The sequence below is a fragment of the Oncorhynchus mykiss genome, chromosome 25 (assembly GCF_013265735.2).
Source record: "Oncorhynchus mykiss isolate Arlee chromosome 25, USDA_OmykA_1.1, whole genome shotgun sequence".
NCBI classification, from domain to species: Eukaryota; Metazoa; Chordata; class Actinopteri; order Salmoniformes; family Salmonidae; genus Oncorhynchus; species Oncorhynchus mykiss.
The window spans coordinates 35203531-35225203 of record NC_048589.1 but is presented as its reverse complement, the minus strand read 5'-3'; the positions used below and the strand labels follow the sequence as shown (position 1 = coordinate 35225203).

The 21673-nt window shown below is 46.0% G+C and overlaps 1 protein-coding gene across 1 annotated transcript in view; it reads right to left on the bottom strand.

Annotated features, from left to right (window-relative positions):
* The window catches only part of LOC110505832 (metastasis-associated protein MTA1), a 73034-nt gene that overhangs the window by 14978 nt on the left and 36383 nt on the right, over window positions 1-21673 (bottom strand). Inside the window, exons 6-14 of the mRNA XM_036962418.1 lie at window positions 21351-21414; window positions 20349-20466; window positions 18287-18389; window positions 17059-17158; window positions 12023-12211; window positions 2905-3038; window positions 2503-2684; window positions 2018-2169; window positions 1589-1778 (exon numbers count right to left, since the gene is read on the bottom strand). Coding sequence (XP_036818313.1) covers window positions 1589-1778; window positions 2018-2169; window positions 2503-2684; window positions 2905-3038; window positions 12023-12211; window positions 17059-17158; window positions 18287-18389; window positions 20349-20466; window positions 21351-21414 — 1232 coding nt within the window. The remainder of the gene's footprint in view (window positions 1-1588; window positions 1779-2017; window positions 2170-2502; window positions 2685-2904; window positions 3039-12022; window positions 12212-17058; window positions 17159-18286; window positions 18390-20348; window positions 20467-21350; window positions 21415-21673) is intronic.

Here is a 21673-nt window from a genome sequence, read left to right as displayed (position 1 = left end):
GTGGAGGATAGGAGTGGAGGATAGGAGTGGAGGATATAAGTGGAGGATAGGAGTGGAGGATAGGAGCGGAGGATAGGAGCGGAGGATAGGAGCGGAGGATAGGAGCGGAGGATAGGAGCGGAGGATAGGAGCGGAGGATAGGAGCGGAGGATAGGAGCGGAGGATAGGGGTGGAGGATAGGGGTGGAGGAGCGGAGGATAGGAGTGGAGAAGCGGAGGATAGGAGTGGAGGATAGGAGTGGAGGATGGGGTGGAGGTTAGGGGTGGAAGAGAGGAGGATAGGGGTGGAGGAGCGGAGGATAGGAGTGGAGGATAGGAGTGGAGGAGCGGAGGATAGGAGGATAGGAGTGGAGGATAGGAGTGGAGGAGAGGAGTGGAGGAGCGGAGGATAGGAGTGGAGAAGCGGAGGATAGGAGTGGAGGATAGGAGTGGAGGATAGGGGTGGAGGTTAGGGGTGGAGGTTAGGGGTGGAAGAGAGGAGGATAGGAGTGGAGGATAGGGGTGGAGGATAGGAGTGGAGGATAGGAGTGGAGGATAGAAGTGGAGGATAGGAGTGGAGGATAGGAGTGGAGGATAGAAGTGGAGGATAGGAGTGGAGGATAGGAGTGGAGGATAGAAGTGGAGGATAGGAGCGGAGGATAGGAGCGGAGGATAGGAGCGGAGGATAGGAGCGGAGGATAGGAGCGGAGGAGCGGAGGATAGGAGTGGAGGATAGGAGCGAAGGATAGGAGTGGAGGATAGGAGCGAAGGATAGGAGTGGAGGAGCGGAGGATAGGAGTGGAGAAGCGTAGGATAGGAGTGGAGGATAGGAGTATAGGAGTGGAGGATAGGAGTATAGGAGTGGAGGATAGGAGTGGAGGAGAGGAGTGGAGGAGCGGAGGATAGGAGTGGAGGATAGGAGTGGAGGATAGGAGTGGAGGATAGAAGTGGAGGATAGAAGTGGAGGATAGGAGTGGAGGATAGGAGCGGAGGATAGGAGCGGAGGATAGGAGCGGAGGATAGGAGTGGAGGATAGAAGTGGAGGATAGGAGTGGAGGATAGGAGTGGAGGATAGGAGTGGAGGATAGGAGTGGAGGATAGGAGTGGAGGATAGAAGTGGAGGATAGGAGTGGAGGATAGGAGTGGAGGATAGAAGTGGAGGATAGGAGTGGAGGATATAAGTGGAGGATAGGAGCGGAGGATAGGAGCGGAGGATAGGAGCGGAGGATAGGAGCGGAGGAGCGGAGGATAGGAGTGGAGGATAGGAGCGAAGGATAGGAGTGGAGGATAGGAGTATAGGAGTGGAGAAGCGTAGGATAGGAGTGGAGGATAGGAGTATAGGAGTGGAGGATAGGAGGATAGGAGTGGAGGAGAGGAGTGGAGGAGCGGAGGATAGGAGTGGAGGATAGGAGTGGAGGATAGGAGTGGAGGATAGGAGTGGAGGATAGAAGTGGAGGATAGGAGTGGAGGATAGGAGCGGAGGATAGGAGTGGAGGATAGGAGTGGAGGATAGGAGCGAAGGATAGGAGTGGAGGATAGGAGCGGAGGATAGGAGTGGAGGATAGGAGTGGAGGATATGGGTGGAGGTAGAGGTGTAGTATGTTACTCACATTCCTGTTTGATTTGGGCTGTGTTGAGGGGGAGGTAGGGGTGCCTGGCGAGGAAGCGTGGTCTGATGATGTCCTGACAGACGCGTCGGGCGGCGCGCGTCACCTGAGTGGTCATCAGGTAGAAGGCCTGTTTCGTCTTTACAGCAAACTTGGGGCTCCCGCTGTGACGCATTGGAACACCGTGGGGAGACTGGATAGGAGGGGAGGGGGGTGGAAGAGAGAAGCCAGACAGACAGAGTGAGAGGGAGAGGAGGAGGAAGAAGAGAGAGTTAGAGAATGGACAACAATCAGACAAGAGGAGTCCAAGACAAAGAGTTGTAGGTTGACATTAAGGAGGGTCAGGAGTTTCTCCTGCTCAGTTTACATTACTTGGGAAAACCTTCTCATCCTAATCATGATCTCAGTTTGTGTTGTTTACATGTTGTTTACCATGTTGTTGCGGTTGGGTCCAGGCCTCTCTCCTTCCAGTCTTGTTGGCATCTTCAGTCCTCCATACTTCTTCCAGTAGGTCCAGCAGGAGGCACACAGACGACACTGCATGTTGGGGGGACCCCACGAGTACCACTGATACGAGCTGATGGCTACACACACAGAGAGAGACAGAGACACATGGGGACGGACACACACACACACAGACAGACACATACGCAGAGACACGTGCACACACACACAGAGTTAGTGACATTCTTTAATCATTTAAGACTGAATTAATTAACACTAAAATAGCTCTGACTAGATTACACTGAGCTCACTCACTCGCTCTCACGCACTCTCTCTAACTCACTCCATTGTTAAAGGAGAGCCATAGAGGCAATGGCTTGGAGCCTTACTACAGTATGGAATGAATCACTCATTTCCACACGGTCTAAATGAAGCAAAAACACTGAGTATGGGTGGAGGGGAGTGGTACTCACTGTAGCAGCTCTCACAAGCGCGGCCCAGTCCTGGGGTCTGTCCTGGGGGCACTGGTAGCACCCCCGGGACACCCCCAGCTCCGACTGTGGCTCCAGCTGCAGCCCCGGAGCCGTTCACTAGGCCTCCCACAATGCCAGGCTTCACACTGTTAGCACTCAGCTGGTTGGGGTTGGGTTTGTTGCTATGAGGAAGTGGGCAGAGGATCAGAGTCTCAGAAATGCAACATACTGCAGCCAGTCCCATTTTGCTCCCTGTAAAGTATAAGCAATAAGGTAGAAGCTCCACCACTACATGGCTTATGCCCATACAGAGTCTTCCGACCTGTAGACTTCATAAGAATTAATGTTAGGGATTTGGGAGGAGCTCATTAGGACCTGCTGTCTCAGTCTGTAGATACTCACTAGTTGGGGATGTAGACTTGCTTCAACTTGCTCTCTGCCTCTGCTGCTTTTAACCGTTTCTGCTGTACGTATCTGTCTGTGGTCTTCCACATGTAGTAATACTCTATGATACTGGTCAGGGACTTCCAGGGCAGCTGCAGGGGAAAACAAGAGAGACAACGTTCTCAGCATAACATCTTCGTCATCATGCTTTAAAAAGGCACCACCTTTTGTATTTTCTCTACATTTTTTCTATTCAATACAATCTTTGTAAAGTGATATTTTATAGTTGAATTAAGACCGCTCTCTTTAAAAAGTTTCAAAGAGGTAACTGAATTGTCAGAATACCAGAGCTGGCAGGCCCCACCCCTAATGGCAGCACGTGGTTTGCTGTGGCTGTGGGCTTGAGTAGAACAGAGAACTACACTGACTGTAACTGACCACCAGGTGGCAGAGTGAGACACAGTGTAAAGACAGCAGAATCCTAATGTATTCCTTCCCCTCAGGGTAACAGCAGCATAGATACTGTATGGCTATATATTGCTCAGCCCGTTGTATCTATCTCTATGGCTGAGAGAGATACACTACATGACCAAAAGTATGTGGACACCTGCTCGTCAAACATCTCATTCCTGAGTGGAGCAGCGGTCTATCTCAGTGCAGGAGGCGTCACTGCAATCCCTGGTTTTCGAATCCAGGCTGCATCACATCCGGCCGTGATTGGGAATCCCATAGGGCGGCGCACAATTGGCCCAGCGTTGTCCGGATTTGGCCAGGGTAGGCCGTCATTTGTTCTTAACTGACTTGCCTATTTAAATAAAACATGTAATCCTAAATCATGGGCATTAATACGGAGTTGCTCCCCCTTCGCTGCAATAACAGCCTCCACTCTTCTGGGAAGGCTTTCCACTAGATTTTGGAACATTGCTGCAGGGACTTGCTTCCATCAGCCACAAGAGCATTAGTGAGGTCGGGCACAGATGGTGGGCGATTAGGCCTGGCTCACAGTCGGCGCTCCAATTCATCCCAAAGGTGTTCGATGGGGTTGAAGAAAGTCCTTCCACACTGATCTCGACCAACCATTTCTGTGTGGATCTCGCTTTGTGCACAGGGGCATTGTCATGCTGAAACAGGAAAGGGCCTTCCCAAACCTTTGCCACAAAGTTCGAAGCACAGAATTGTCTAGAATGTCATTGTATGCTGTAGCGTTAAGATTTCCCTTCACTGAAACGAAGGGGCCTAGTCTGAACCATGAAAAAAAACAGACTATTATTCCTCCACCAAACTTTACAGTCCAGATGACGCTTGGCATTGCTCATGGTCATCTTAGGCTTGTGTGCGGCTGCTCAGCCATGGAAACCCATTTCATGAAGCTCCTGACGAACAGTTCTTGTGCTGACGTTGCTTCCAGAGGAACTCGGCAGCGAGTGTTGCAACAGAGGAGATAATGTTTTTTACACACTACGCACTTCAGAACTCGGTGGCCCCATTCTGTGAGCTTGTGTGGCCTACCACTTCACAACTGAGCCGTTGTTGATCCTAGACGTTTTCACTTCACAATAACAGCACTTACAGTTGACCAGGGCAGCTCAAGCGGGGCTGAAATTTTCCGAACTGACTTGAAAATGTGGCACCCTATGACGGTGCCACGTTGAAAGTCACTGAGCTCTTCTGTAAGGCCATTCTACTGCCAATGTTTTTATATGGAGATTGCATGGCTGTGTGCTTGATTTTATACACCTGCTAGCAACGTCTGTGTCTGAAATAGCCGAATCTCCTAATTTGAATGGGTGTCCACATACATTTGTATATATAGTGCATCTCTATGGCTGAGAGATATAACCATACAGTATCTATATCTATTGCTGAGAGAGATATAGCCTTCCAGTATCTATCTCTATGGCTGAGAGAGATATAGCCTTCCAGTATCTATCTCTATGGCTGAGAGAGATATGGCCTTACAGTATCTATCTCTATGGCTGAGAGAGATATGGCCTTACAGTATCTATCTCTATGGTTGAGAGAGATATAGCCTTACAGTATCTATCTCTATGGCTGAGAGAGATATAGCCTTACAGTATATCTCTCTATGGCTGAGAGAGATATATTCAGTGGTGGAGGGTATACCCCTTATTTTTCAGTGGGCATTGTGTATACTCACTTTTTAATCCCCATGATGCGTATCAAAGTAGTGTAGTTGAGGTTAACAAGGCAGATGGAACAGATCAGATTGCTTAACAAGTTGATCAACAATTATTTCTTGACATTTTATGGGCAGCAATGTGCAAACTGTGGTAGGCCTACGTGCAAATGTTCGAAAATGCTCACCGCACAGCGGTTTCTTAGACAGAGATGGAATTTTATCCGTTAGAAATGTAGAAAGAGGGGAGATCTAAAGATGCAACAACACTCATGGGCTGCTGATATAACTAGGATAATGCCTTTGGCTGCTAGACAATGAAAGAAAGTTGAAAGAAAACCAATAGAACAGGAGAACACATATGAGGAAGTCTTTATAAAATAATTGCCTCCACATTTCTATGGTGGGAAATTGGCTATAGGCTACTTTGAAGCAAGGTAAAACGTCCAGGTTTCAAACAATTAAGGAACAGGAAAAATATAGCGATACTAACGATAGATCTACCGGTCTTCTGGCAGAACGATATCAAGATTACTTGTATCAATCCAGTGCCCATTTGTTTTACAAACTCCATCTCATGTGCTACAGCAACACCACCAATCAAACAGTGGTAGGTGCCTGTGGACTTGATTTAAAGGGCAACTACACTCAATCTTCCCAGATCTTCCCAGACCTCAAAAGTGGTCTCCTAAAGTGGTTTAGCATTGTTATGGTTTGAATGCGAGCAAAAACCTGAAAACATTTTTTAAACCAGAAACTTCTGAATTTCTGACTCAGTTGACAGCCTCATTTATCTGTTTCAATAGTAGGCTTACTATTAGCCTACTGTACAGTACAGCTGACTGTGAAAGAGCAATATGAGATTTATAATTTTAGCTCATTCAGAGTGTACAGTACCAGTCAAAAGTGTGGACACTTACTCATTCAAGTCTTCTTCGGTATGACTCTATAAGCTTGGCACACCAGTATTTGGGGAGTTTCATTCTTCTCTGCAGATCCTCTCAAGCTCTGTCAGGTTGGATGGGGAGTGTCGCTGCACAGCTATTTCAGATCTCTCCAGAGATGTTTGACCGGGTTCAAGTCCGGGCTCTTTCTGGGCCACTCAAGGACATTGAGACTTGTCCTGAAGCCACTCCTGCATTGTCTTGGCTGTGTGCTTAGTGTTGCTGTCCTTTTGGAAGGTGAACCTTCGCCCCAGTCTGAGTTGCTGAGCACTCTGAAGAAGGTTTTCATCAAGGACCTCTCTGTACTTTTCTCAGTTCATCTTTCGATCCTGACAAGTCTGCCAGTCCCTGCCACTGAAAAACTTCCCCAGAGCATGATACTGCCACCACCATGCTTCACCGTAGGGATGGTACCACGTTTCCTCCAGACGTGATGCTTGGCATTCAGGCAAAAGACTTCAATCTTGGTTTCATCAGACCAGAGAATCTTGTTTCTCGTGGTATGAGTCCTTTAGGTGCCTTTTTGCAAACTCCAAGTGGGCTATCATGTGCCTTTTACTGAGGAGTGGCTTTCGTCTGGCCTCTTTACCATAAAGGCCTGATTGATGGATTGCTGCAGAGATGGTTGTCCTTCTGAAAGGTTCTCCCATCTCCACAGAGGAACTCTGGAGCTCTATCAGAGTGATCATTGGGTTCTTGCTCACCTCACCTCCCTGACTAAGGACCTTCTCCCCCAATTTCTCAGCTTGGCCGGGCAGCCAGCTCTAGAAAGAGTCTTAGTGGTTCCAAACTTCTTCCATTTCAGAATGATGGAGGACACTGTGTTCTTGGGGACCTTCAATGCTGCAGAAATGTTTTGGTACCCTTCCCCAGATCTGTGCCTCGTCACAATCATGTCTCGGAGCTCTACGGACAATTCCTTCTTGGTTTTTGCTCTGACATGCACTGTCAACTGTGGAACCTTATCTAGACAGGTGTGTGCCTTTCCAAATCATGTCCAATCAGTTGAATTTACCACAGATGGACTCCAATCAAGTTGTAGAAACATCAAGGATGATCAATGGACACAGGATGCACCTGAGCTTAATTTTGAGTCTCATAGCAAAGGGTCTAAATACTTATGTAAATGTATGTACTTATGTAAATAAGGTATGAGTATTTTTTAAATGTAACTTCTTATGGCTGTAGGGGCAGTATTGAGTAGCTTGGATGAAAGGTACGCAGAGGTGCCCAGAGTAAACGGCCTGCTCCTCAGTCCCAGTTGCTAATATATGCATATTATTATTAGTATTGGATATAAAACACTATGAAGCTTCTAAAACTGTTTGAATGATGTCTGTGAGTATAACAGAACTCATATGGCAGGCAAAAACCTGAGAATAATTCCAAACAGGAAGTGAGAAATCTGAGGTTGGTCCATTTTCAACCCAGCCCCTATTGAATTCACAGTGGAATATGGATGATGTCTACCGTCTTTAGAAACTTGAATGAGGCTTCTACTGTGTTGTGGGGCTGAATGGGAGCTGAATGAGCCAGGTGTCTGGCAGAGAGCCAAGGGCTGGTCACACGCAATTCACATGATAGCGACCCGTGTTCCATGGCTTCTCCACAGACAAAGGAATTCTCCGGTTGGAATGTTATTGAAGATTTATGATAACATCCTAAAGATTGATTCTATACTTAGATTGAAATGTTTCTAAGACCTGTAATATAACTTTTTGAAGTTTTTGTCCGACATTATGCTGGACCTGCATGAGCGTTTGGATTTGTATACCTAAATCCTAACAAAAGTAGCTACTTGGAAATAAATAATGGACATTATCGAACAAATCAAGCATTTATTGTGGAACTAGGATTCCTGGGAGTGCATTCTGATGACGATCATTAAAGGTAAGAGAATATTTATAATGTTATTTCTGATTTCTGTTGAATCCAACATGGCGGATATTTCTTTTTCTGAGCGCCATCTCAGATTATTGCATGGTTTGCTTTTTCCATAAAGTTTTTTTTAAATCTGACACAGAGGTTGCATTAAGGAGAGGTATATCTATAATTCCATGTGTATTTTCATCTACATTTATGATGAGTATTTCTGTTGAATTGATGTGGCTATGCAAAATCACTGGATGTTTTTGGAACTAGTGAACGTAACGCGCCAATGTAAACTCAGATTTTTTTATATAAATATGAACTTTATCAAACAAAACATACATGTATTGTGTAACATGAAGTCCTATGAGTGTCATCTGATGAAGATCATCAAAGGTTAGTGATTCATTTTATCTCTATTTGTGCTTTTTGTGACTCCTCTCTTTGACTGGAAAAATGGCTGTGTTTTTCTGTGAGTTGGTGGTCACCTAACATAATAGTTTGTGGTGCTTTCGCTGTAAAGCCTATTTGAAATCGGACACTGTGGTGGGAATAACAACAAGATTACCTTTAAAACGGTATAAAATACATGTATGTTTGAGGAATTTTAATTATGAGATTTCTGTTGTTTTGAATTTGGCGCCCTGCACTTTCACTGGCTGTTGTCATATCGATCCCGTTAACGGGATTGCAGCCATAAGAAGTTTTAATCCATTTTAGAATAAGGCTGTAACGTAACAAAATTTAGAAAAAGTCAAGCGGTTTGAATACTTTCTGAATGCACTATATAGCCATACCGTATCTATCTATATGGCTGAAAGAGATATAGCCATACACTATCCATATCTACGGCTGAGAGAGATATACACAAACTATCTATACCTATTGTTGAGAGAAATATCACCATACAGTATATATTTATATGGCAGAGAGAGAGATATAGCCATACAGTTTCTACAGTCGTGGCCAAAAATTTTGAGAATGACACAAATATACATTTTCACAAGGTCTGCTCCCTCAGTTTGTATGATGGCAATTTGCATATACTCCAGAATGTTATGAAGAGTGATCGGATGAATTTGCCATGTAAATGAACCCAATACCCCAAAAACATTTCCACTGCATTTCAGCCCTGCCACAAAAAGACCAGCTGACATGTCAGTGATTCTCTCGTTAACACAGGTGTGAGTGTTGACGAGGACAAGGCTGGAGATCACTCTGTCATGCTGATTGAGTTCGAATAACAGACTGGAAGCTTCAAAAGGAGGATGGTGCTTGGAATCATTGTTCTTCCTCTGTCAGCCATGGTTACCTGCAAGGAAACATGTGCCGTCATCATTGCTTTGCACAAAAAGGGCTTCACAGGCAAGGATATTGCTGCCAGTAAGATTGCACCGAAATCAACCATTTATCAGATCATCAAGAACTACAAGGAGAGCGGTTCAATTGTTGTGAAGAAGGCTTCAAGGGTGCCCAAGAAAGTACAGCAAGCGCCAGGACCGTCTCCTAAAGTTGATTCAGCTGCTGGATCGAGGCACCACCAGTACAGAGCTTGCTCAGGAATGGCAGCAGGCAGGTGTGAGTGCATCTGCACGCACAGTGAGGCGAAGACTTTTGGAGGATGGCCTGGTGTCAAGGGCAGCAAAGAAGCCACTTCTCTCCAGGAAAAAAGCACGACCATCCGGAAAAAAGCACGACCATCAGTCCTGTGTCATGCCAACAGTAAAGCATCATGAGACCATTCACGTGTGGGGTTGTATCTCAGCCAAGGGAGTGGGCTCACTCAAAATTTTGCCTAAGAACACAGCCATGAATAAAGAATGGTACCAACACATCCTCCGAGAGCAACTTCTCCCAACTATCCAGGAACAGTTTGCTGACGAACAATGCCTTTTCCAGCATGATGGAGCACCTTGCCATAAGGCAAAAGTCATAACTAAGTGCCTCGGGGAACAAAACATAGATATTTTGGGTCCATGGCCAGAAACTCCCCAGACCTTAATCCCACAAATTCTGACAAACTCCAAGCATTGATTATGCAAGAATGGGCTGCCATCAGTCAGGATATGGCCCAGAATTTAATTGACCGCATGCCAGGGCGGATTGCAGAGGTCTTGAAAAAGAAGGGTCAGCACTGCAAATATTGACTCTTTGCATCAACTTCATGTACTTGTCAATAAAAGCCTTTGATACTTATGAAATGCTTGTAATTATACTTCAGTATTCAATAGTAACATCTGACAAAAATATCTGAAGACACTGAAGCAGCAAACTTTGTGAAAATTTATATTTGTGTCATTCTCAAAACCTTTGGCCACGACTGTACAGTTGAAGTCTACATACACTTAGGTTGGAGTCTTTAAAACTAGTTTTTCAACCACTCCACAAATTTCTTGTTAACAAACTATATTTTTGGCAAGTCGGTTAGGACATCTACTTTGTGCGTGACACAAGTAATTTTTCCAACAACCGTTTACAGACAGATTATTTCACTTATAATGCTTCTGATAGGCTAACTGACATCGTTTGTGTCAATTGGATGTGTACCTGTGGATGTATTTCAAGGCCTACCTTCAAACTCAGTGCCTCTTTGCTTGACATCATTGGAAAATCAAAAGAAAATCAGATTTTTTTTGTTGTAGACCTCCACAAGTCTGGTTCATCCTTGGGAGCAATTTCCAAATGCCTGAAGGTACCACGTTCATCTGTACAAACAATAGTACGCAAGTATAAACACCATGGGACCACACAGCTGTCATACTGCTCAGGAAGGAGACGCGTTCTGTCTCCTAGAGATGGATGTACTTTGGTGCGAAAAGTGCAAATCCCAGAACAGCAGCAAAAGACCTTGTGAAGATGCTGAAGGAAACAGGTGCAAAAGTATCTATATCCACAGTAAAATTTGTCCTATATCGACATAACCTGAAAGGCCGCTCAGTAAGAAAGAAGCCACTGCTCCAAAACCGCCATAAAAAAGCCAGTCTACAGTTTGCAACTGCACATGGGGACAAAGATCATACTTTTTGGAGAAATAATAATGACCATTGTTATGTTTGGAGGAAAAGGGGGGATGCTTGCAAGCTGAAGAACACCATCCCAACCGTGAAGCACTGGGGTGGCAGCATCATGTTGTGGGGGTGCTTTGCTGCAGGAGGGACTGGTGCACTTCACAAAATAGATGGCATCATGAGGGAAGAACAATTATGTGGATATATTGAAGCAACATCTCAAGACATCAGTCAGGAAGTTAAAGCTTGGTCACAAATGGGTCTTCCAAATGGACAATAACCCCAAACATACTTTCAAAGTGTGTGGCAAAATGGCTTAAGGACAACAAAGTTAAGGTATTGGAGTGGCCATCACAATGCCCTGACCTCAATCCTGTAGGAAATGTGTGGGCAGAACTGAAAAAGCGTGTGCAAGCAAGGAGTCCTACAACCTGACTCAGGTTGTTTACATACACTCAATTAGTATTTGGTAACATTGCCTTTAAATGGTTTAACTTGGGTCAAACAGTTCGGGTAACCTTCCACAAGCTTCTCACAATAAGTTGGGGGAATTTTGGCCCATTCCTCATGATGCTGGTGTAAACTTCTGACCCACTGGGAATGTGGTGACAGAAATAAAAGCTGAAATAAATTATTCTCTACTATTATTCTGACATTTCACATTCTTAAAATAAAGTAGTGATCTTAACTGACCTAAAACAGGGAATGTTTACTAGGATTAAATGTCAGGAATTGTGAAAAACTAAGTTTAAATGTATTTGGCTAAGGTGTATGTAAACTTCCGACTTCAACTGTATCTATGGCTGAGAGAAATATAGCCATACACTATTTATATCTATGGCTGGAGTAGACATGCAGTATTATCTTTTCTGCTCTCAATAGATGCCTTCCTGATCATCTCTGAGTTGAGTCTCACCAAAAGTTACATTATTATGAGCCTTTAACAGTTCCTCTCAGTCTAAGCATCGTTTCCTTTACATTTGTGAGAGTAGTTCTAGAAATAAATAATGCAATCTGATTGGTCCCTAGTGGTGGCCCAGGCTGGCAAGCTGTAGCCCAACAATTCCCCTGACGATTTGGTGATATGCACATCAGAGTTTCCTTGTGGAGGGTAGTCCAAGCCAAGGCAGCAGAACCGTACCTGTCTGTCTGTCTGAAACATGTCTGTCTGTACTCACAAAGTCCTGTTGTATGTCTGTGAAGTCTTTTCCGTATTTCTCCAGGGCCTCTTCAAACAGGTTGGCCTCTGAGGCGCTCCACTCCTCCATCTCGTCCCGGCAGAGAATAGGTCCTCCCTGGGGAACCAGGGCAGCGATGGCCCGCGTCATGTCATAACCAGTCTTATCCAAGGTGTCCATGGCATGGAACTAGGGAGAAGATGGGAGGGGGGGGGGGATATTGTGTTGTGTTCAGTAGGCAGAAAAGACGAAGAAACAGGGTGGTACCATCTGTATTTGTCCAATAAGAAACACTTCCGTGGGGTTTACTGTGTGCCCTAATGAACATGTATGCCCCTGGATTTCACCTATACCCAGCCAACAAAACACACCCTTGTAACAAACAAACCAAGCAAAAGGTCCCTATTTTTCTGTCTGTCAAAGCCACCAAGGTTAATGGTGCTGCATAGTCTATTATGGATGTGCTATTATCTTGTCACTTGTCTTAGTCAGTGTGAGGGTCTCTCTATTCATGAGTGTAAGAGTTGATTTGTGTGCTGTGTGCATGTTGTTTTCATGTATATGTATGTGTGCTGTGTGCATGTTGTTTTCATGTATATGTATGTGTGCTGTGCGCATGTTGTTTTCATGTATATGTATGTGTGCTGTGCGCATGTAGTTTTCATGTATATGTATGTGTGCTGTGCACATGTTGTTTTCATGTATATGTATGTGTGCTGTGCGCATGTTGTTTTCATGTATATGTATGTGTGCTGTGTGCATGTTGTTTTCATGTATATGTATGTGTGCTGTGCGCATGTTGTTTTCATGTAGGTGTATGTGTGCTGTGTGCATGTAGTTTTCATGTATATGTATGTGTGCATGTTGTTATCATGTATATGTACGTGTGCTGTGCGCATGTGCTTTTCATGTACAGTACCAGTCAAAAGTTTGGACACCTACTCATTACCGACCATTTCGAATCCCACCGTACCTTCTCCACTATGCAATCTAGTTTCAGATCTGGTCATGGGTGCACCTCAGCCACGCTCAAGGTCCTAAATGATATCATAACCGCCATCAATAAGAGACATTACTGTGCAGCCGTATTCATCGACCTGGCCAAGGCTTTCGACTCTGTCAATCACCACATTCTTATCGGCAGACTCAACACCCTTGATTTCTCAAATGACTGCCTCACCTGGTTCACCATCTACTTCTCAGATAGAGTTCAGTGTGTCAAATCAGAGAGCCTGTTGTCCGGTCCTCTGGCAGTCTCTATGGGGGTGCCACACGGTTCAATTCTCGGGCAGACTCTCTTCTCTGTATATATCAATGATGTCGTTCTTGCTAATGGTGATTCTCTGATCCACCTCTACACAGACAACACCATTCTGGATACATCTGGCCCTTCTTTGGACGCTGTGTTAACTAACCTCCAGGCGAGCTTCAACGCCATACAACTCTCCTTCTGTGGCCTCCAACTGCTCTTAAATGCAAGTAAAACTAAATGCATGCTCTTTAACCGATCGCTGCCCACACCTGCCCGCCCGTCCAGCATCACTACTCTGGACTAGAGGTCGACCGATTAATCAGAATGGCCGATTAATTAGCAATACTTTTTCTACTGTATTATTGACTGTACGTTTGTTTATTCCATGTCTAACTCTGTGTTGTTGTATGTTTCGAACTGCTTTTCTTTATCTTGGCCAGGTCGCAGTTGTAAATGAGAACTTGTTCTCAACTGGCCTACCTGGTTAAATAAAGGTGAAATAAAAAATAAATACAAATTCAAGGATTTCTCTTTATTTTTACTATGTTTTACATTGTAGAATAACAGTGAAGACATCAAAACTATATTTTATATTTGAGATTCTCCAAAGTACCTAGATGCTTGTTCTAGGTCCCAAGAAACAAAGAGATCTTCTGTTGAATCTGACAATTAATCTTGAGGGTTGCACAGTCGTCTCAAATAAAACTGAAGGACCTCTGCCTACCCATGTGAGAGACGCAGACTCGGTCTCAACCTTTAAGTCTTTACTGAAGACTCATCTCTTCAGTAGGTCATATGATTGAGTGTTGTCTGGCACAGGAGTGTGAAGGTGAAGGGAAAGGCTCTGGAGCAACGAACCGCCCTTGCTGTCTGAATCCCCTCTCTCCACTGGGTTTCTCTGCCTCTAACCCTATTACAGGGGCTGAGTCACTGGCTTACTGGTGCTCTTCCATGCCGTCCCTAGGAGGGGTAAGTCACTTGAGTGGGCAAAGTCACTGACGTGATCTTCCTGTCTGGGTTGGCGCCCCCCCTTGAGTTGTGCCGTGGCGGAGATCTTTGTGGGCTATACTCGGCCTTCTCTCAGGATGATAAGTTGATGGTTGATGACATCTCTCTAGTGGTGTGGGGGCTGTGCTTTGGCAAAGTGGGTGGGGTTATATCCTGCCTGTTTGCCCAGTCCAGGGGTATCATCAGATGGGGCCACAGTGTCTCCTGACCTCTCCTGTCTCCGCCTCCAGTATTTATGCTGCAGTAGTTTATGTGTCGGGGGACTAGGGTCAGTCTGTTATATCTGCAGTACTTCTCCTGTCTTATCCGGTGTCCTGTGTAAACTTAAGAATTCTCTCTCTCAGGACCATGCCTCAGGACTACCTGGCATGATGACTCCTTGCTGTCCCCAGTCCACCTGGCCGTGCTGCTGCTCCAGTTTCAACTGTTCTGCCTGCGGCTATGGAACCCTGACCTGTTCACCGGACGTGCTACCTGTCCCAGACCTGCTGGTTTCAACTCTCTAGAGACAGAAGGAGCGGTAGAGATACTCTTAATGATCGGCTATGAAAAGCCAACTGACATTTACTCCTGAGGTGCTGACTTGCTGCACCCTCGAGAACTACTGTGATTATTATTATTTGACCATGCTGGTCATTTATGAACATTTGAACATCTTGGCCATGTTCTGTTATAATCTCCACCCGGCACAGCCAGGAGAGGACTGGCCATCCCTCATACCCTGGTTCCTCTCTAGGTTTCTTCCTAGGTTTTGGCCTTTCTAGGGAGTTTTTCCTAGCCACCGTGCTTCAACACCTGCATTGCTTGCTGTTTGGGGTTTAGGCTGGGTTTCTGTACAGCACTTTGAGATATCAGCTGATGTAAGAAGGGCTATATATATTTTTTTTTTGACACCCTTTGCCTTGTTGACAGCTTTGCACACTCTTGGCATTCTCTCAACCAGCTTCATGAGGTAGACACCTGGAATGCATTTCAATTATCTGGTGTGCCTTGTTAAAAGTACATTTGTGGAATTTCTTTCCTTCTTAATGCATTTGAGCCAATCAGTTGTGTTGTGACAAGGTAGGGGTGGTATACAGAAGATAGCCTTATTTGGTAAAAGACCAAGTCCATATTGTTGGACCGGAAGGTTGCAAGTTCAAACCCCCGAGCTGATAATGTACACATCTGTCATTCTGCCCCTGAACAGACAGTTAACCCACTGTTCCTAGGCCGTCATTGAAAAAAATAATTTGTTCTTAACTGACTTGCCTGGTTAAATAAAGGTCAAATTAAAATAAAAAATATTATGGCAAGAAGGTCAGTCAATCTGGAACATTTCAAGAGCTTTGAACGTTTCTTCAAGTGCAGTTGCAAAAACCATCAAGCCCTATGATGAATCTGGCTCTCATGAGGACCGCCACAGGAAAGGAAGACCCAGAGTAACCTCTGCTGCAGAGGATACGTTCATTAGAGTTAACTGCACCTCAGATTGCAGCCCAAATAAATGCTTCACAGAGTTCAAGAAACAGACACATCTCAACATCAACTGTTCAGAGGAGACTGTGTGAATCAGGCCATCATGGACTAAAGGACACCAATAAGAAGAAGAGACTTGCTTCGGGGGAAAAAACACGAGCAATGGACACTAGACCAGTTGAAATCTGTCCTTTGGTCTGATGAGTCCAAATTTGAGATTTTTGGTTCCAACCGCCATGTCTTTGTGAGACGCAGAGTAGGTGAATGGATGATCTCTGCATGTGTGGTTCCCACTGTGAAGCATGGAGGAGGTGGTGTGATGGTGCTTTGCAGGAGACACTGCGATTTATTTAGAATTCAAGGCACACTTAACCAGCATAGCTACGACAGCATCCTGCAGCGATATGCCATTCCATCTGGTTTGCGCTTAGTGGGACTATCATTTGTTTTTCAGCAGGACAATGACCCAAAACCCACCTCCAGGCTGTGTAAGGGCTATTTGACCAAGGAGAGTGATGGAGTGCTATATCAGATTACCTGGCCAATACAATCACCAGACCTCAACCCAATTGAGATTGTTTAGGATGAGTTGGACTGCAGAGCAAAGGAAAAGCAGCCAACAAGTGCTCAGCATATGTGGGAACTCCTTCAAGACTGTTGGAAAAGCATTCCTCATGAAGCTGGTTGAGAGAATGCCAAGAGTGTGAAAAGCTGTCATCAAGGCAAAGGGTGGCTACTTTGAAGAATCTAAAATATATTTTGATTTGTTTAACACTTTTTTGGTTACTACATGATTCCATATGTGTTATTTCATAGTTTTGATGTCTTCACTACTATTCTACAATGTAGAAAATAGTCTAAATAAAGAAAACCCCTTGAATGAGTAGGTGTGTCCAAACTTTTGACTGGTACTGTATATGGATGTGTGTTGTGAGCATGTTGTTTTCATGTATATTGATGTGTGTGTTTGTGTGTACGCTGTAGCTCGGAGGCCTGTTTTCCATGTTTTATGTATGAGGTGCAGAATTGGGCCGGAACATGGCCACATGGGTCGTCTGGGGCCGCTGAAGCCTGCTCGTTACTGATACTCAGACACACACACGCAATATCACACACACGCTCAGTCACACAGAGATGCCCCATACACGCACACAGACACACATGAGCACGAATGCACCCACGCACACCCACTCACACCCGCTACTGAAGCTCCCAGCATACCCCTGGGCTAATAGCAATCCTGCCGAGCACTCACCTCTGGCCTGACCCTGACCTTACCTAGGGCAGTGGGCAATGTGTGTATGTGTGTGTGTCTTACCAGGGTGATGTCTCTAGAGGCAGCAGCAGCACTCATGTGAAGACTGGGCTGCCGGACAGAACTACTGCAGTCTAGAGCCCGCGCAAAGGTACCCACTGACCTGAGAGACAGAGGAATGGAGAAAGGAAGGGGGAGAGAGGGAGGAATGACAGAGAGGGAGGGGGAAGGATGAGAGAGACAATGGGGGGCGAGACAAGGAGGAAAAGAGATGGGGGAGAGAGAGAGAAGAGGAGGGAGAGACAAGGAGGGAAAGAGATGGGAGAGAGAGAGAGAAGAGGAGGGAGAGACAAGGAGGGAAAGAGATGGGGGAGAGAGAGAGAGAGAGAGAAGAGGAGGGAGAGACAAGGAGGGAAAGAGATGGGGGAGAAAGAGAGAGACAAGGAGGGAAATAGATGGGGGAGAAGAGAGAGATAAGCAAGAGGAGTTTGTGTTAACCCTCCAGATTTAGAGGTATGACAACAGAGGAAGAGGTGGCAATAAACCTCTCCACCTCCCACCAGACCGGTCTTCTAACCCCTCCACCTCCCACCAGACCAGTCTTCTAACCCCTCCACCAGACCAGTTTTCTAACCCCTCCACCTCTCACCAGACCAGTCTTCTAACCCCTCCACCAGACCAGTCTTCTAACCCCTCCACCTTCCACCAGACCAGTCTTCTAACCCCTCCACCAGACCAGTCTTCTAACCCCTCCACCAGACCAGTCTTCTAACCCCTCCACCAGACCAGTCTTCTAACCCTTCCACCAGACCAGTCTTCTAACCCTTCCACCAGACCAGTCTTCTAACCCTTCCACCAGACCAGTCTTCTAACCCCTCCACCAGAACAGTCTTCTAACCCCTCCACCAGACCAGTCTTCTAACCCCTCCACCAGACCAGTCTTCTAACCCCTCCACCTCCCACCAGACCAGTCTTCTAACCCCTCCACCAGACCAGTCTTCTAACCCCTCCACCTTCCACCAGACCAGTCTTCTAACCCCTCCACCTTCCACCAGACCAGTCTTCTAACCCCTCCACCAGACCAGTCTTCTAACCCCTCCACCCTTATACCACAACAGAGTCCATCTTACCAACAACTACCCCAAAAACCCTGCTCCATCTCCTCCTAGTCCCACCAGAGCCTTTTACATGTCCTATCCATCTCACAGCAGTCTTACCAAGCTACTAACACCTCCCGCCACAGTAGAGCCACAACCCTTCCACCATAGCACACCGAACCGGACCCACTTACCGAGCCACAACCAGGAACTGGTCGATCTGTTTCTCTGTGAGGGGACTGCTGGGGTCCCACACCTTCTCCTCCAGCTTGGCCAGGTCCCTGCCATCCTCCTCACCTGAAGGTCCAGTTAGCACAATTACGCATTAGAAACCAGTTAGCCGTTACCCCATACAAACCAGTTCGCATAGTCACCAGTTAGAAACCAGTTAGCAGTTACCCCATACAAACCAGTTAACACAGTCACTGTTAGGAACCAGTTAGCAGTTACCCCATACAAACCAGTTAACACAGTCACTGTTAGAAACCAGTTAGCCGTTACCCCATACAAACCAGTTCGCATAGTCACCAGTTAGAAACCAGTTAGCAGTTACCCCATACAAACCAGTTAACACAGTCACTGTTAGGAACCAGTTAGCAGTTACCCCATACAAACCAGTTAACACAGTCACTGTTAGAAACCAGTTAGCCGTTACCCCATACAAACCAGTTCGCATAGTCACCAGTTAGAAACCAGTTAGCAGTTACCCCATACAAACCAGTTAACACAGTCACTGTTAGGAACCAGTTAGCAGTTACCCCATACAAACCAGTTAACACAGTCACTGTTAGAAACCAGTTAGCCGTTACCCCATACAAACCAGTTCGCATAGTCACCAGTTAGAAACCAGTTAGCAGTTACCCCATACAAACCAGTTAACACAGTCACTGTTAGAAACCAGTTAGCAGTTACCCCATACAAACCAGTTAACACAGTCACTGTTAGAAACCAGTTAGCACAGTTACCCCATACAAACCAGTTACACAGTCACCCGTTACAAACCAGTTAACAGTCACCCGTTACAAACCAGTTAACACAGTCACCCCTTATAAACCAGTTAACACAGTCACCTGTTACAAACCAGTTACACAGTCACCCGTTACAAACCAGTTAACAGTCACCCCTTATAAACCAGTTAACACAGTCACCTGTTACAAACCAGTTACACAGTCACCCGTTACAAACCAGTTACACAGTCACCCGTTACAAACCAGTTACACAGTCACCCGTTACAAACCAGTTAACAGTCACCCGTTACAAACCAGTTAACACAGTCACCCCTTATAAACCAGTTAACACAGTCACCCGTTACAAACCAGTTACACAGTCACCCGTTACAAACCAGTTACACAGTCACCCGTTACAAACCAGTTACACAGTCACCTGTTACAAACCAGTTACACAGTCACCCGTTACAAACCAGTTACACAGTCACCTGTTACAAACCAGTTACACAGTCACCCGTTACAAACCAGTTACACAGTCACCTGTTACAAACCAGTTACACAGTCACCTGTTACAAACCAGTTACACAGTCACCCGTTACAAACCAGTTACACAGTCACCCGTTACAAACCAGTTAACAGTCACCCCTTATAAACCAGTTAGCAGAGTCACCCGTTACAAACCAGTTAACAGTCACCCCTTATAAACCAGTTAGCAGAGTCACCGTTACAAACCAGTTAACAGTCACCCCTTATAAACCAGTTAACAGTCACCCAGTCTGCAACACTACACCAACCTGACTAAACCGCCCTGTGGGTATTTAAACTAAACTTATGACGGTGCAGCAAAGTGAGGAGACAGACATGCCCTCTGGCTCTCCATCAGTCTTGGGGTGATGTGGTTCTGGTTCCTCATAAAACTTGCTTGTAGACACATCCACACACTTTGACATAACGTATATCCGGCATTCTGGCCCTCTCAAACACTATTGGGGTGACATGACTCCTCACTAAAACTCACACTCTGATTCACACTCTTTGACATAACGTTGCATAATAGCGTCCAGTGCAGTGTGATAGACGCCCATGCCCTCCCACTGACTGCACCCTGAGTTGAGATAGGACCCTGCCTGCAGTACCAAAGAGAATACTAGCCAAGATGCTAATCTACAGGTTGGCGTGACACATTTTGCTATGGGAAATGCTAACAGTTCAATCTTTCATATGAGTGTCTTTGGCGTACGTACCCTAATTGCTCCTGTAAGTCACTCTGGATAAGAGCGTCTGATAAATGACTCAAATATAAATGTACCCTCTTTGAGGAAGTCTGTGATGTCTGCCTGGTACTTGTTCCCCACCCTGATCTCCCCTTTATCAGCCAGAAGAGTCTTCTGCTGGGGGTCGTAGACCAGGGAGTAGAAGAACGCATCCTGGAGAGAGGGATGGAGAGAGGGAGGACAAGAGAGAGGGACAGATAGGGAGGAGAGAGGGATGGAGAGAGAGATTGAGAGGGAGGTGAAAGGGATGGAGAGAGGGATGGAGAGGGAGGACAAGAGAGAGAGACAGATAGGGAGGAGAGAGGGATGGAGAGAGGGATGGAGAGGGAGGACAAGAGAGAGAGACAGATAGGGAGGAGAGAGGGATGGAGAGAGGGATGGAGAGGGAGGACAAGAGAGAGAGACAGATAGTGAGGAGAGGGGGATGGAGAGGGAGGACAAGAGAGAGAGAGACAGATAGGGAGGAGAGAGGGATGGAGAGAGGGATGGAGAGAGGGATGAGAGGGAGGACAAGAGAGAGAGACAGATAGGGAGGAGAGAGGGATGGAGAGAGGGATGGAGAGAGGGATGGAGAGAGGGATGGAGAGAGGGATGGAGAGGGGGATGGAGAGGGGGATGGAGAGGGGGATGGAGAGAGGGATGGAGAGAGGGATGGAGAGAGGGATGGAGAGAGGGATGGAGAGGAGAGAGGGATGGAGAGGAGAGAGGGATGGAGAGGAGAGAGGGATGGAGAGGAGAGAGTAAGAGACAAAGGATTGAAGAGGTTGAGTGGGGTTGTGTGTGTGTGTGTGTGTGTGTGTAGCAGCTAGTCTCTCGTCTTCTCATTACTGACTGTGAAAAGAACATTCTGGTTCAACACACTGAATTATTCATCCAGCATCAAGACACACACACATTAATTTAATATGGAGTACATTTAGACAGTACATCCCATTCTCCATCCAGCAGTTCTATGTGAGGACAGTGTGTGTGTGTGAGTGAGAGATTGAGAGTCAGTGAGAGAGAGAAGGGCAGTGTTTGAGAGGCGAGCCACCTACCTCTCGGTCCAGATAGGACTTCAGAGCCTCCGTCTCGTTCAGCAGAGTGACACAACACTTCCCCCTGAGAGAGAGAGAGAGAAACCCCTTACTAATATTATATAATGAAGCACAGTACAGCCTATATTAGGGGTGTAACGGTTCACCAAACCCATGGTTCGGTACATATTACGGTTTTGGGGTCATGGTTCGCCTTCGGTACACAAGTTTCCCACTAGTAATTACCAGTTTGAGGGCCGGAATTTACCGGTCGTATGTGGTAAATTCACTCTTGCTTACACTGCCTAGTTCAGTGCAAGATTCGTACGTGTGCCTCTCATAAA